This window comes from Erythrolamprus reginae, chromosome 6, assembly GCF_031021105.1.
Source record: "Erythrolamprus reginae isolate rEryReg1 chromosome 6, rEryReg1.hap1, whole genome shotgun sequence".
Taxonomy (NCBI): Eukaryota; Metazoa; Chordata; class Lepidosauria; order Squamata; family Dipsadidae; genus Erythrolamprus; species Erythrolamprus reginae.
Genome location: NC_091955.1, coordinates 46,775,839 through 46,792,165, shown reverse-complemented (window position 1 = coordinate 46,792,165; position 16,327 = coordinate 46,775,839). Strand labels below are relative to the sequence as shown.

The following is a 16,327-nucleotide window of genomic DNA, read 5'->3' as shown; positions in this document are numbered from 1 at the left end:
TCAGGAAAGCCTCCTGAATCCTGAGGAGAAAAACACCACAACAGGCCTACTGGAAGTCTGGAGGCTTAAGTGAGGTCTGTGCACATGTGTGTGGGAGCCAGTATGGGGTTTGTACATTATATTATGGGTGTGGTCATGCGTCCGCACACTATTGTGCCCATGTGCACCCTTTTGACACCCGAGCTGAAAAAGGTTCGCCATCACTGCCTTAATAGTACAACAAAGTTTCTCAACCTTTTGTTCACCACGGATCCCTTTAAATATCTTTTGGGTTACGGACCATAGCCACAGACCATCTAGACTGAAGGTTTAAATCCTGGCATTATTTCAAATCTTTACGGACCTTCTGTGATAACAATCATGACCACCCAGGGGTCCATGGACCACAGGTTAAGGACCATTGCCTTAGCAAAGGAATCCTGCCATAGCTGCTGGGATGGTAAATGTAATTGGGGAGTGATGATTCCTCTAATATGACTATTCAAAACCAACCATCCACTCGTTTTTAACAGCTGTAAAACAATGCAATCAACTTGCTAATGTACTGTAGTTAATACAGGGTTGTTGTTTTTTAGCACAACTGGTCTTTCCTAAAATAGTTTGTCTAGCGTAGAGAACAGTACTTGGGGCTTCCTATTCTATGCCATGCTTTCTTTCACACTCCTGTAATTTACTTACAAGACATCAAGTATTCATGCAGTGGTACATTCTTTCACAGGAGAAATTTCAATTTGCCTTACATTCAAAAGTCTTTAAAAATGGCGTTTAAAACCCAAATAATTCATCAAGTCATTCTCTCGAGGGATGCTGTTCCAGCGAAAGGTAATTATACCAATAATTATTAGTGAGGGAGCTAGTATAACATTAAATATAGTCCCACTGTAAGTAGAAATAAATAACAGAAACACTTCTATGTTGGGTTGAAAGCTGTCTTAAGAAAATTTGGTTTGAAATTCTATTGATCATATTTCCCAAAATTGATATGTTTTCTGATGTTCTTTAGATTTTACTTTTGACATTCCTAATTAGAATGAGAATTTCTAGTTTGTTTCAAATGATTAGTGTAGAAAAGGTATGGAAAAGGTACCAAAATACACATAAAAAGTGAAAATCATAGAATAAACAATAAGTTTCAGGCCTAAGGCAGGACTAGAATTCATAGTCTTCTGGTTTCTAGACCAGCACTTTAACACTAGATCAAATTGGCTCTGTATATATACATATTCAGGTACTAGTCATGATAATGAGGTCTGACATGGTGACAAACAGCTAGTTGGTCTAGTGGTTAAGGCACCAGGCAAGAGACTGAGTTCAAATCCCACTTAGCCATGAAAGCCAACTGGGTAGGCTACTCTCAGCCCAACCCACTTCACCTCATGTTAGTTATGTTCCCCACCTTAAATTATTTGTAAAAATGATAGTTGGGTTAAAAATAACCAACTGCATATACCTCTACATGGGCTAGTTCTTCACATGCTGGCAAATTTAAGCCTATACAATAAGGGGGAGGGGTATTAATTAAAATATGGGTGGAGAAATTGAAAAAATTCAAGTAGATAAATAAGGGATCTGCCTGAAAAAATAGATATCACATTTCAATCAACTTAAATTACATGGAGTCAGAGTAGATATGAAAGGCAGAGTCAGAACAGTAGACCTGTCATAATGCTATTTTTTGTTTGCAGCATTTTTGGTAATGTAAAAGCAGGTCTACATTCCACACCAAAATTTGTGCAAGGTGACAAGATAGAAATGGAGCTACATTACCTGTTCTGTCTGGCTCTCTGGTAGAATCCTCCCAAAAAGTCACAGGTACAAATTTCAGACACACACACGTTTGAAAATTCAAAACAATGTTCTTTATAATGAAAATTCACTTAAACTAAGCCCTCTTTTGGTATAGCAAAGAGCACTAGTCTCCAAACAAACTGGTAATTTATACAAGTCCCTTATCAGTCCTGTGATACTTAGCTTGCAGCTGTGAGGTAATTCAAAGTCCTTCTTTCACAAAGTGAAACACACTTTGCTCTGGTTTAGTTTCAAAGCAGGGAAAAATAAGCACACAAAAAGTCAAGTCAGTAACGCAGCAATGAAACACAACGATCAGATAATCCTCCACAATGGCCAAACCCACAGGCTGCTATTTATAGAATTACTACAGACCCACCCAACCACAGGTGGCCTCATTTTCTTTGATAATAATCTCTCAGTTGTTGCCTATGCATCGCTCTCCGCATGCGTGGCTGTATCATTAACTCTTGTTCTGAATCCAAGGAGGAGCTAGATAATTGATCTCCTTCTGAGCTGTCTGCCACACTCTCCTCCTCCCTGTCACTCATGTCTTCTTGGTCAGAGGAACTTTCATCATCAGATTCCACCGGGGGACGGGACAGGCCTGCAGCATGTGGATGTCTCCCCCACACCCACAGTCCTTGGGGCAGGAGCTGGGCCAGAGCTAACCACAACAATTACCATTCAGGGTTGTTACAAAAATAGGTGAGGGTTGCTACATACATCATGTTTAGCCCTTGTACAATGGAGTAGAATCTAAGAAACAAAAAATTAGATCATTTTCAAGATCACTTAATCCTTTTTGGTTTGATTTTTGACTCACTGAAGAAAAATCCTGTTATTGAAAATGTTGAAAAGAATCCAAGTGCTAGTTTTCAAAAGCAGATTTTCTTTGTCAAAGATAATTCAGGTTTACATTCTTAAAGAAATGGCTGTATTCTGATTTGTGTAATTAGTGAAGATGTTCCAAGTAAAGTAGAAAGATTTGGGGGGCAGGTATTTCTTTTTTAAATTTATTACACTTGGGGATGTATTAACTCCTGCCTATTGTGTACAATAAAGCAAGATTATTTGTAACTGAAATCAATCTTTGAGCAATTGTTGGCAAGGACCCTGTGATTTATTTACTTTTCCATTGAAGGGAGTGTCATCTCAGATCATAAAATCCTTTCATGTTTGCACCTGTTGATGTGGAACAAAATTGACCAAGAGGCCTGCCTTTGTCTCTCAGGAAACAGTAGAATAATTTTAGCAATACTCTTGTAAGTGTTATTTTATTTTGAAAGACATTCATCATTGAAAAAGTAATACTGTTTCTGTTGAAAGAAACAATGACTTTATTGTTAACATAAGATTTATATCAAAGGTGGGTTCCTCATGGTTCGGACTGGATCTCCTGAACGGGTAATGACCTGCTGGTGATGTCACTGAACTGTATCAGTTGGTGCCAGTCCGTGAGCACCGCCATCTTTTGGGGGGATTTTTTAATGATTTTTTACTGTTGTGAAGGTTTTACCTGTTCTGCTGCTTGCAAAAGGTCCCTCCCACATTCCCGGGATTAAAATGACCTTTATTTCTTCACCCAAAGCTTGTATCCATTTCATGTATTAATAACCATGTTTATATCGGTTATCTAATACTTGCTTGACAAAATAAATAAATAAAACTCTTATTCCCCTGCAGTATCCAGCAAGGACTTTTGCAGCCAAAAGATACCCAGAATAAAACTGTAGACCAAAAGCCATTGAATTATATCATGATTGCACTTAGATCCCACTTTCCAAAAGATGGTATACTGTAGTGTGGCCTCCTGCAGAGTCTGTGCTTCAGATGAATATCTGTGCTTTTTCCAAATGGAAAAGTTTTACATTTTGATTTGTTTTTCTAGTGCCTAGAAATACACATCTGAGCAGAAATATCACCTCACGTGAATACTATAATTACATATTTGCATAATGTCTAACATAAATCTATAAACAGGCATTTAGAAGATGCAATTATGAACATGTAGTCAATCCCCCTACACCAAGGATAATCATGAATATATTAAGAGAACGTTGTCCCTTCAGACATCAGGTGGCCTGTTATGCAGACCACAGCCAACTGAGCAGGGTAGCACCACAATGCAGTTGTATTGCTGATGAGATTGTGGACACTTGAAGTTTCTTTTCATTTTCAGGAAGTTTAAAATTGTTGTGAAGCCTTGGCATCGAAGTAAAAATGTGAGGGAACAAGGAAGATGGGGAGGGGGTGTTGCTTCTGAGAGATTCTAGTCATGTAGTTGATAGAAAACATTCTCCCCTTTTTAAAATTATTTATTTATAATTTTAATACTTTTCACCCTTAACCCTTCCCCTCCCTTCCCTCAGTTCTATCTTATTCATAGGCCCAGCCAGGTCAGAGTTCTAGACAATTTCTTTTTTATGTCTTCATTGGCCTTATCTCTTTCCACCCATGCAAAATAAAGTTTCCATTTTTTTCTTATCCTTTCAGCTTTTTCATCCCATGAACAGTTCAGTGAGATAATATGAGTTATTTCCATTTGTACTTGTTCAAATATATAATCATTCCATCGTTTTAGTGTCCATTTACTTTTATCCTTCCATCCATATACTATAGTATATAGAGCAGCTTTTATCCTAGTCCTTGTTCTTCTGTCTTCATTCCTTGTATTTCTTTAATACCTCCTTCTGTTATGTCCCATCCTACCCGCAATTCATTTTTAACTATTCCATTTATATTTTTCAGTATAAATAATAAAAAATAATAAATAAATAAGAAGAAGAAAAGATAGAAAACGTTCTCCCCATAGAGGTGAACAATGTACTGGTGTAGTGTACAGGTTGGCGGTGTCTTCAAGGAAGAGTTTTTTATATGTTGTCTCTACTTGATCAGCACATTAGTGAAGACCAACAACCTGTGCTAAACTGAAACAAGCTCAGCTAAAGACTGTTGTGGCCCATCTGCATCCTGCGCAGCTGATCACGGATTCCAAAGATGGAGGGGCGGGTGTGGGTTGGTATCTTAGGCAAGTGTACCTGGCACCTGAGTCTGCTAGCGAGGAGGTTGGAGAGGATGTGGGGTCAGAGGCTAAAACCCAACCATGTCCTGTTGCACTTCAGAGATGCGCATGAGTGACCCAGAAGAGGAGGAGCCTCTTGTTGATACCTGGATATGCAGAAGTGTCAAAAGACATGAGTGGCTGAGCAAAAGGAGGTCTCTGCATGAATAGATCTCTAGGACATTTTGACACGCCTTTTGGCTATTTAAGGGTGAGCCTCTTGATGAGCCGGTGCGGAAGTCAATTTTCAAATGTGCTAGATGTGCTAGAACTATTTATGTTTAATTACAAATGGAGAAGTGGAATCCTTGTCTCCGGGCTTCCTGCCAACTCACAGTGAGTCATGTTAATGACAACGGTTGATCAAAGAGAAATATTTGGGGAGTTGATTTATTGCTTGAGACTCTAATGAACAGCTGAGATGAACTGACTTATTTCTTGCTTTGCTGATGCCTTTTACAACATTTAAAACCTCCTTGCTACTAAACTATTAGAATTACATTCTTAAATCTTGTGAAATCCATGTGTGTGTTCCTATTTCTTGGGAGTACATTGCTGGGAAAGAACAAAGACCAGTCAGAAGTCAAGTCATCTGCTTATAAAGATAGGCAAATCAGTCCTGGCTCAGTTGTCCACTAGATCACCTTGCCTCTGAATATATAGTTGCCAGCTGGAAATCTCTCTGGTTTAGAGTTATTTTAGAGTCAGCACCGCCTAGCAGATATTGGCTGTAAAAATCTGCACAAGTTTATACTAAGAGAAAGTTTGTATTATTTCTTCTGAAGGAAAAACAATCATTACAATTTCATTTTGCAATTAAATTACAAGAATGTTAGAGAATATTCTGTACTTGCTGTGAAACACATCTGAGATTTAAAGCACTAAAAGATCCTTCAAGAATAATTGCAAATTTTATTACAAATTAAAATTAAAAAACATTGGTAGAAAAAAATGCAACAGTATTTACAATCAGTAATTTTTACATATTTACAGATCAAAAGTTTTAATAGATATGAGCTGGAAATAGAAATCTAGTAATTAAAGCAACGTGAAACTACATGCCTTATTCTCATATTTGAGTATGATTTTACTATAAAGATAAATACTTCTATATTTACACATTGATTTTTAAAATCTTCTCTGAAATGAATTAATATTTCCAAACTATACTTGAATTTTTAAGCAATTTAACTTGCTCATACAATATTATGCATTGTATCCTGATTTATGTTATCTACTGTTTATTTTAATATTAAAATAATTTGTTAGATATTTTTCTTTCACTTAAATTTGTATGGTAATGTAAATAGAATCATAAGAGAAAAAATATACTGTATATTACCAATCCACTGTGAAAAATTAAATAAATGTAGTAAGATACGTTTTCAAGAACTGGCAGATAATCTCTAATTTGAAATGGTTTGAAGAATAGACTTCCAGCTCTAGGCTTTGCCGTTTCAAAATATAAAATTTAAATATATTATATAGTGCACAATTTCTTCACGTTATTTCCATGGATGCATAAGTCAACTGGATAAAATTGACATAGCACAGAACTTCATGTAAGTTATTCTGTTCATATCACTTTTCTAAACAAGTCCACTAAGTTAAAAGATATTCTAAAATTCAACTGAATCTCAGATGCCAACATGTTTTGCAAAGATTAGAAGCCATTTTTATTTGGTATTTTCTGTTTTCAGGATTCCTTTACACATGTAACATTCTTGGCTTCCAGATGTATCACAAAAAAGAATATTGAGGACAGCTCAGCTATATACAGATAGTCCTCAACTTATAACCACAATTGAGCCCAACATTTTCTTTGTTAAGCAAGAACTATTAAATGAGATGTGCCCCATTTTATGATTTTTGCAGGGATCTTGAGTGATTCACTACAGTTAAGTGAATCGTGTGATGATTAAGCGATCTGGCATCACCCAATGACTTTGCTTGTTGGAAACTGGCTGGAAAAGTTATAAATGGTTATCACATGACTCTGGGAATTCATGCCAGTTGCCAAGCAAATGAATATTGATCACATGACCATGATGCTACTGCAAAGGTCCTTAATTTTTTTTCAACTTTGTTGTTAACTTTGAATGGTCACTAAACAAAGGGTTGTAAGTTGAGGACTACCTATATTATCCTTTAAAAGCCCTAGGGAATCCTTGCTAAATTGATCACAATTGGGACTGGCAACTCTGTTGCTAGGTATTGTGGTCAGTAACCAGAAATTCATAGGACCATGAGAGGCTTATGGCACCATTTCCGATTTGGTCATAAAGCAAGACATGATGTGACTTATGCAACTTGCAATTTTACTTCTGTACTGTCCATTAACTCTGCTTGTTGAAAGCCAGTTGTGAAGCATGTGTATGGTGATCATGTGACTGTGGGATAATGGGATGGCCATAATGTATGGACTGGTATAAAACTGGGTGTGTGTGTGTGTGTGTTACGCTGTTGTAACTTTGAATGGTCGCTAAATAAAACATTCCCATTATTTTCAGTAATTGAGTGGAAATTTCATTACAAAAAAAAATATCCCAAGAAAAAACCTTTATTGTATTTACTATTCATGGAATTTGTGTTTCTCTTTCTCCTTCTCTTCCTTCTTTCTCCCTTTGCAAAATTCAAAGTCAGTTTTTCAGGATACTAAAAGGTAACTGGCATATGCACTTTTGAAAAAGCTGATAATATTGGTTATGTACATGTAGACCTCAACTTTCAACAGTTCCTTTAGTGACCATTCAAAAAATGACTTATGACCATTTTTTCACCCGTACAACCTTTGTAGCATCCTGATGATCATGGGATCAAAAGTGAGATGCTTGGCAACTGGTTCATGCTGCACATAAGAGGTTTCTGGCTGAAATACATCATTAAACAACACTAACTAAATCACAATTAAAATAAAATAAACTGATTGAAGAATCATTACATATTTAATAATATTCTAAATCTAGCACAGCTGGTTTATAGAATAGTTATGACTGCTGCTGTCCAAAGCAAGATGGGGAAGACAGATTCACTCAACAACCAGATTACTAACTTATGAATTACAGTGATTCAATTAACAGCTGAGGCAAATAATGTCATAAAATGGGGCAAAACTCACTTAACAAATGTCTCACGTAACAACATAAACGTTGGGCTCAATTGTGGTCATAGGTCAAGGTCTACCTGTACTGAAATGTCACAATTTCAGTTGTCTTTCCCATAAAACCAGAGTAGTTGGTTGCTTCTCTCTTTATAAGCAATTACATGCACATTCATCTTTTTAAAAAAAATTATTTGTAAACCTCACCACTGTCTCTGAAATGAAGTTAGTGGCATGGGACAAATGTGATGGATGAAAGGTTACAGCTTTCATTGAATTCACAGGATGATGGCACTACTGGATTGCTGGGAACTACATCGTATGATATTCTGGCACTTGCAAAAGTTACTAGAGCTTGAGTTGAATTACATGATTGTTTCTCTGCATCCTCTGAATTGACAGAAACCAAACTAGGATGTTTTGAAGCTTTCCACCCAAATGAAAACTTTTGAAACCTTCTCAGGTCCTTCCTGAAATGAGGATTAAAAAGTATGTAGAGAAGTGGGTTTAGACATGCAGGGAGGGGAACAATCACTAAAAGTATTGGTTTGATGACTTCTGGGCCAATAAAATGAAGGTTTAATAATGATGAAAACGATAAGATGGCCACAGGGCAATAGAGAATGCAGTTAATAAAAAGTAATAAGGCTATGTGTTTTATCATGGAGCAATCCAAAATGCTATCAATTTCTCCTTTGTCCAAACTGCAGTAGAGTTTTGTGTAAGCTACTGTCATTACAAGAAAACAAAAAGAATTTATTAAGACCATTGCTACTGTATAACCCATACCTGATGGTCTTCCAAAAGGTAGTGGTATGCATAAGGGAGAACCTCCATATTCACTGTCACTGAGCACTGGAATCACAGCAATTATTAAACTCAGTACAAAACAAAAGATGATGGCTACTTTTATGTTAACTAGAGGATGTTTGGTTTCAAATTTTGTTCTATATTTCACAGAGAAGGCACGCTCAACAGTTGCTAAGGTGAGCAAGAAAATAGAAGCCTCTGAAGCAAAGACAGAAATAATTCCAATGATATGACAAACAATTCCATCTTCCCACCATGTTCCATATTGAGCAAAGATTCCATAGGTTAATGCATCCACACTAGCAAGCACACTGCTAGATACAACCATGAGCGTATTTACAATAGCTATTAGTCCAATTATAAACTTTATGGAGGAGATGAACAGTGGAACTTGGAAGATTGTTGCAATAACCAATATATTACAAATAAATGCTAAAAGTATTAAGGTCCAAACTCCAACTCTGATCAGCCAACTACCAAAGAGGCAATCACAAGGCTTGAAAGGCCCTGCAAAGAAAATAAAGAAAAAGTATTATCTATGTCCAGTTTTCATTACATTTTGTGTTGACTGCATAGACAAAAGTGAGGGTAATTAGCGAGAGACAAACAGCTTCACACTTGGCGATCTTTCCTAAGAGTGGGATGGGGTAGTGCATCCATCCTTACTCTCCTTGACCTGTCAGAGGCCTTTGATACCATTGATATCCTTTGGGGTCAGCTGGGTCTGGTCAGCACAGTCTTTCACCGGTTTGCCTCCTTTGTCCAAGGATGGTCCCAAATGGCATTGATAGGGAGTGAGAGGTCCAGTGCAAGGCTGCTCCCTTGTGGTGCAGCACAAAGTTCAGACTCTCCCCACTCCCTTTAAACAATTAACAGCTTCTGGGTGAAATCATCCACTACCCTTGGATGAAGTACTATCATATGCTGATGATACTCAACTTTATATCTTCATCCTTTGTAACCCAATAATGTATCACAACTCTTTCATTGTGCCTGAAGACTGCCTGGATGGGGAACAATAAGCTTTGGATGAACCCTGGTAAGATTGAGCAGCTTTGGGTAAATGAGGTTTCAGGATCCAGAATATCTGCATTTCTGTATGGTGACACTGATGCAGACAAACCCTGAACACAATTTGGGGGGCTTTCTTGAACTCTCAACTCTTACTCAATGAAAAGTTGCAGTCATGGCTAGGAGAGCTTTTGCACAACTTTGTGTTGTGTGCCAGTTGCACCCTTTCCTGGAATATGAATTCCTATATTCAGTTATTCAGGTCCTGGTCATTTCATGTCTGGACTATTGCAATGTAAAGTACCAATGGGGCTACTCTTGAAGACTATTTAGAAGCTTCAGTTGGTACAATATGAATAGTTCTTAGGGCTCATAAGGTAGTTCATGTAACACTACTGTTGAACAAGGTGCACTGGTTGCCAATTTGCAACCAAATTCAAACTGTTGGTCATTTTCTTTTAGGGCCACAGTCCAGGTTACCTGAGGAACTGTCTCACACCAGTGGGATTAGCCTCCCCACCCCCACCCACCCCATACTGACAGACATACTGCACACTTCATCACTCAAAGAATTCTGGCTGTGGAATCTGAAAGAAGAATCTTTTCTGTCCTATCCTCTGGAATATCATTCAGGTCAAGGTGACATACCACACACTTGCCTTCCATAGAGGCCCTAAAATCTGGCTCTGCCAATTCACCTGGTGACCCAATGAGGGCATGTGATGGTTAATGGATTGAGAGAAGATTCTACCTTCACCCCAGTTGCACCTTGCTTTTTTCTTTGCAAATTAAAATGTTAATTTTGTTAATATTTATTATCTACATTTTAAAATATTTTCTCTTGTGTTTTCTTGGTTGCAAGCATCCCAGAGTCACCTCTAGGTGACTATTAGAATAGATTAGAGTAGATTAGAGTAGAGTAGAGTAGAACAGGACAGGACAGGACAGGACAGAATAGAATTTTATTGGCCAAGTGTGATAGGACACAAGGAATTTGTCTTGGTGCATTTGCTCTCAGTGTACAAAAAAGAAAAGTTCAAGTCTTATTTGTGCAATTGTACCATTTTTGTGCTGCACATAAGAGGTTTCTGGCTGAAATACATATTAAAACCATATATCATGAAACAACACTGAATAAATCACAATTAAAAGTAAAATAAACTAATTGAAGAATCATTAGATATTTAATGATATTCTAAATCTAGCACAGCTGGTTTACAGAAATAACAATAGATGTATTTCTCCCCTCATTTTTTGAGAATCTAAATTGAAGTTAACAGGAGATGTTAACAGATGTTCCTGAGGATTGGAGAAGGGCCAGTGTGCCTATCCACAAGAAGGGCAGTAGAGAAGAAGCTGGTAACTACAGGCCAGTTAGCTTGACATCAGTTATAGTTAAAATGAAGGAGACTCTACTCAAAAAGAGGATAAATCAGCACCTAAAAAACAATAACTTATTGGACCCAAATCAGCATGGCTTTACTGAAGGCAAATCACGTCAGACTAATCTCATTGATTTCTTTGACTATGTCACAAAAGTGTTGGATGAAGGTGGTGCCGTGGATATTGCCTATCTGGACTTCAGCAAAGCCTTTGATACAGTTCCACATAAAGATCTGATAGATAAATTAGTGAAGATTGGACTTAATCCCTGGATAGTTCAGTGGATTTGCAGCTGGCTGAAGCGTAGACATCAGAGAGTTATTGTTAATGGTGAGTATTCTGAGCAGAGACAGGTTACAAGCGGTATGCCACAAGGGTCTGTTCTGGGTCCTATTCTTTTTAATATGTTTTTGAGTGACATAGGGGAAGATTTGGTAGGGAAGGTTTGTCTATTTGACGATGACTCTAAAGTGTGCAATAGGGTTGATATTCCTGGAGGCGTCTGTAATATGGTAAATGATTTAGCTTTACTAGATAAATGGTCAAAGCAATGGAAACTGCAGTTTAATGTTTCCAAATGTAAAATAATGCACTTGGGGAAAAGGAATCCTCAATCTGAGTATTGTATTGGCAGTTCTGTGTTAGCAAAAACTTCAGAAGAGAAGGATTTAGGGGTAGTGATTTCTGACAGTATCAAAATGGGTGAGCAGTGTGTTCGGGCGGTAGGAAAAGCAAGTAGGATGCTTGGCTGCATAGCTAGAGGTATAACAAGCAGGAAGAGGGAGATTGTGATCCCGCTATATAGAGCGCTGGTGAGTCCACATTTGGAATACTGTGTTCAGTTCTGGAGACCTCACCTACAAAAAGATAGTGACAAAATTGAACGGGTCCAAAGACGGGCTACAAGAATGGTGAAAGGTCTTAAGCATAAAATGTATCAGGAAAAACTTAATGAACTCAATCTGTATACTCTGGAGGACAGAAGGAAAAGGGGGGACATGATCGAAACATTTAAATATGTTAAAGGGTTAAATGAGGTTCAGGAGGGAAGTGTTTTTAATAGGAAAGTGAACAGAAGAACAAGGGGACACAATCTGAAGTTAGTTGGGGGAAAGATCAGAAGCAATGTGAGAAAATATTATTTTACTGAAAGAGTAGTAGATCCTTGGAACAGACTTCCAGCAGACGTGGTTGGTAAATCCACAGTAACTGAATTTAAACATGCCTGGAATAAACATATATCCATCCTAAGATAAAATACAGAAAATAGTATAAGGGCAGACTAGATGGACCATGAGGTATTTTTCTGCCGTCACTCTTCCATGTTTCTATGTTTCTAAGTTACATTCGTAGAGGTAGATTTTGTTATTTTTTTTTCATCTAGCTTGAAGACAATTTGCTATTTCCTTCCTTTTGAGAAAGTTTCTTGAACAGGAATAGCATAGGCAATGCTTTTATTCTTACAATGTACTAATGGGAAACTAATCTTATCGTTGGCTGCTTTCAAGTAAATACTAGGAAAAAGTTAGGTAATATTTTTCCAGGAATTCAGTTGTCCTGAAATATGAAGCACTGTACCTTGGACCTTCTGATTGAAACTCTCTGGTAAAGATAGTAAAGGTAGTATAGGACTAAGTTTTCAATGGTATATGAAGACTTTTAAAATTACTTTTTGTCAGTTATTTAATTCTCTGGAACTGTTTCGATACTGCATTTTAAATATGTATTAAGTATTCATTTCAAAAAGAATAAGAAATAAAAATATGATCCATACTATGGATGCATACCCAAGTACTACATATAGCTTCCAACCATTTCCCCCCCTCAGAAAGTATAATAAAATTTCACATGATTTTTTCCCTCATAATTACTCATAAGTCTGCTCAAACAATTCTATTATTACCTGGAGAAGGAGAACATCGAACTGAATGATGAGTTTTCAGATCTTCATTGAAGTCAAGAGAAAAATCCTCAAAAACATGTTCATCTATAGGAAGGAAAATCACAGTATTTAGTTACTAATAATTTTAACAATATTTAATATGTAGATATAGAGAGAATTATGAACTTTTAAATCTGAATTAAATATCATATTTATCTTCCTCACAGGTACTTATAATTATAGAAATTCAATTTTACTTAAGATAACTCTATCATATACAGTATGTCACAAAAGTGAGTACTCCCCCTTTCACATTTTGTAAATATTTAAGTATATCTTTTCATGGGACAACACTGAAGGAATAACACTTGGCTACAATGTAAAGTAGTGAGTATACAGCTTTTATAACAGTGTAAATGTGCAACACATGGCTATTAATGTCTAAACTGCTGGCAACAAAGGTGAGTACATCCCTAAGTGATAATGTCCAAATGGGACGCAAAGTGTCAATATTTTGTGTGGCCACCATTATTTTCCCTGCATGTGTGCGGAGAAGCAAAAAATCTTGTCAAAACGTGCACACACGTGTGTCCCTCTGCAAGATTTTGCTATCAGCACAGGTGCAGGAAGCAAAATTGTGCTCAATCCCATACTCGTGCGCCACAGCTGTGGAGCCTTGCGCAATTAGTCATACTGGCAGGGGCCCACCATTGATGATAGCAGTGTTTCAATATCTCAGGGGGTGCCACAAAGAAGAGGGAGTCAAGCTATTCTCCAAAGTACCTGAAGGCAGGAAAAGAAGCAATGGCTGGAAACTAAAGAAGGAGAGAAGCAACTTAGAACTAAGGAGAAATTTCCTGACAGTTAGAACAATTGATCAGTGGAAAAGCTTGCCTCCAGAAGTTGTGAATGATCCAACACTGAAAGTTTTTAAGAAGATGTTGGATAACCATCTGTCTGAAGTAGTATAGGGTTTCCTGTCTAAATAGAGGGTTGGACTAGAAGACCTTGAAGGTCCCTTCCAACTTTGTTGTTTATTGTTGTTGTTGTTGTTCTTTACAGTGTTATGCAAGCTGTATACTCAATACTTTACACTGTAGCCACGTGTCATTTCATCAGTGTTATCACATGAAAATATATACTTCAATATTTATAAAATGTGAGAGGTGTACTCACGTCTGTGCCATACTGTATACATTGTGGGAAATGTAAATCTTTTACCTTTTATCTTTTATATATATTTAATGCATATTTACAGTGCTTACCATTTGTATGGAAACTGCTACTATCTTTACTTTGAAATTCATCAGCACTGCCATTCTCAGCTTTGTTCAATTCATTTTGGATTTTATAGTAGTTGTCATGGGCTCTAAAGGCACAGCATTGATAAGTATAAGGCATTTCTATCATCCTAAGGAATAACAGATATATTTGGTTACACACATTCATTTCAGTATTTTGATGTAGATCAAACTGTTTGCATATATAAGCATGCCTAAATACAGTGGTCCCTCAACTTGCGCGTTCTCGATTAGCGCGAAACGCTGCAACGCGGTTTTTCAAAAAATATTATTTAAAAAAATAAAATATTAAAAAATAAATTTTTTTTTATTCTGTTCCCTGAATGGAGACCGCCGGCCGCTCAATCGGGCCGGCAGGGAACAGAATGGAGCCTTCCGCGGCGGGGCTGGTAAGGGGGGGAGCCGAGGGGGGAGCCGAGCCCAGCCCCGTGGCATTCGCTTTCCTCCCGCCGGCAGCCGACTGATCGTGGGCTCCTTCGCAACCTCGGAGAGCTTCCTGGTTTTCGTGAGCTTTCATGCCCCGGAAGCTCTCCGAGGTTGCGAAGGAGCCCACAATCAGTCTCGGCTGCGGGTGGGAGGAAGGCGAATCCCCCGTGGGCTCCGTTACATCTTCCGCTGCCAGCCAGGCCATGCTGGCGGCAGCGGAACAATCGCTGGCTGTCAACTTTTCTTTTTAAAACTGGGCAGGAGCTGACTTGCCTCCCCAGTGCTAAAAAAAAAAGTTGACAGCCAGCGCTACGACTGACGGAATGCTGAGCCTCCCGGCGGAAGGCTGCCGCTTGGCCGGGGAGGCTCGGCCGAAAGGGGCTGGAGCGGCAGAGCCGAGCACGCCTTCCGCCCGGGAAGTCCTGCCCCTTCATCCCCACCCCTCGCCCCTGTGGTCGGCGGGGATGAAAGGGCAGGACTCCCTGGGTGGAAGGCGTGCTCGGCTCTGCCGCTCCAGCCCCTTTCGGCCGAGCCTCCCCGGCCAAGCAGCCAGGGAAGTCGAGCCAGGCGTGGCGGCGGCAGCGCTGCTTCTCCGGTCGCCCGGTCCTCTCCTGCCTCCTGCGCCGATGTTCCCCGCTGCGACAGAAGGCAGTCGCTTGGCTAGGGAGGCTCGGCCGAAAGGGGCTGGAGCGGCAGAGCCGAGCATGCCTTCCGCCCGGGAAGTCCTGCCCCTTCATCCCCACCCCTCGCCCCTGTGGCCGGCTCATCCAGGGGGGCGTGTGTGGACTGGCAAGCGGCAAGCGGGAAGACCAAGGGAAGGTTCCTTCAGCCGCCCAACACCTGATCCGCTCCGCAGCGCGGCAGCAGCGAGGAGCCGAAGATGGGGTTTCCCCTTTGCCTTTACCCCATCTTCGGCTCCTCGCTGCTTCCGCGCTGCGGAGCAGACCAGCTGTTGGGCGGCTGAAGGAATCTTCCCTTGGTCTTCCCCGCCGCCCACACGCAAACTCCACCATCTGCGCATGTGCGGCCATGAAAAAAATGGCGCACATGCGCAGATGGTGGTTTTACTTCCGCATCCAATATAACGCGGAAATCGGTTAGCGCGGGAGGTCTTGGAACGTAACCCCCGCGCTAACCGAGAGATCACTGTATATAATATAATTTTATTACACTGGTATTTAATTTTATACTGAATCAATATTAATTCAGAATTTTTGACAGATATATTAAATTTAGTAATGCCATTCTTCCAAATTCTAAGCTTCAGAACATTGTATATATGTTGTCATTATTCTTTTCATTTTTGCTGCTATTGTTGTTAGTGTTCTTTTACCTCTTTCACATAGGATGAAGCTATCCCAGGCTTGAGAGAATCACAAGATTTAATGCTATATCTTGTTTGTTTAAAAGAAAAAAGTAAAGTGGGTAATAGGTTAAAATAGAAATAATTGCATTATCACTTGCTGATTGACTGCTAAGAATAGCTTATTTTCTGATGGTCACACAAGATTATGATGTTTGGCATTCATTTCTTAATATTTTGGGAAGAACACATTTTCTTT

The 16,327-nt window shown here is 39.0% G+C and overlaps 1 protein-coding gene and 1 long non-coding RNA gene across 2 annotated transcripts in view; one reads left to right on the top strand and one right to left on the bottom strand.

The window, feature by feature from the left end:
* Positions 1 to 787: 787 nt before the first annotated feature.
* On the top strand, positions 788 to 4,933 carry LOC139168978 (uncharacterized). Its single transcript, XR_011559409.1, has 3 exons — positions 788 to 822; positions 2,933 to 3,053; positions 4,914 to 4,933. It is a non-coding gene; the product is annotated as an uncharacterized lncRNA (long non-coding RNA).
* Positions 4,934 to 5,748: 815 nt separating this feature from the next.
* Positions 5,749 to 16,327, bottom strand: part of LGR5 (leucine rich repeat containing G protein-coupled receptor 5) — an 87,031-nt gene continuing 76,452 nt past the window's right edge. Inside the window, exons 16-18 of the mRNA XM_070754758.1 lie at positions 14,304 to 14,449; positions 13,060 to 13,143; positions 5,749 to 9,269 (exon numbers count right to left, since the gene is read on the bottom strand). Of these exons, the coding sequence (XP_070610859.1) occupies positions 8,179 to 9,269; positions 13,060 to 13,143; positions 14,304 to 14,449 (1,321 nt within the window). The 3' untranslated portion in view covers positions 5,749 to 8,178. The remainder of the gene's footprint in view (positions 9,270 to 13,059; positions 13,144 to 14,303; positions 14,450 to 16,327) is intronic.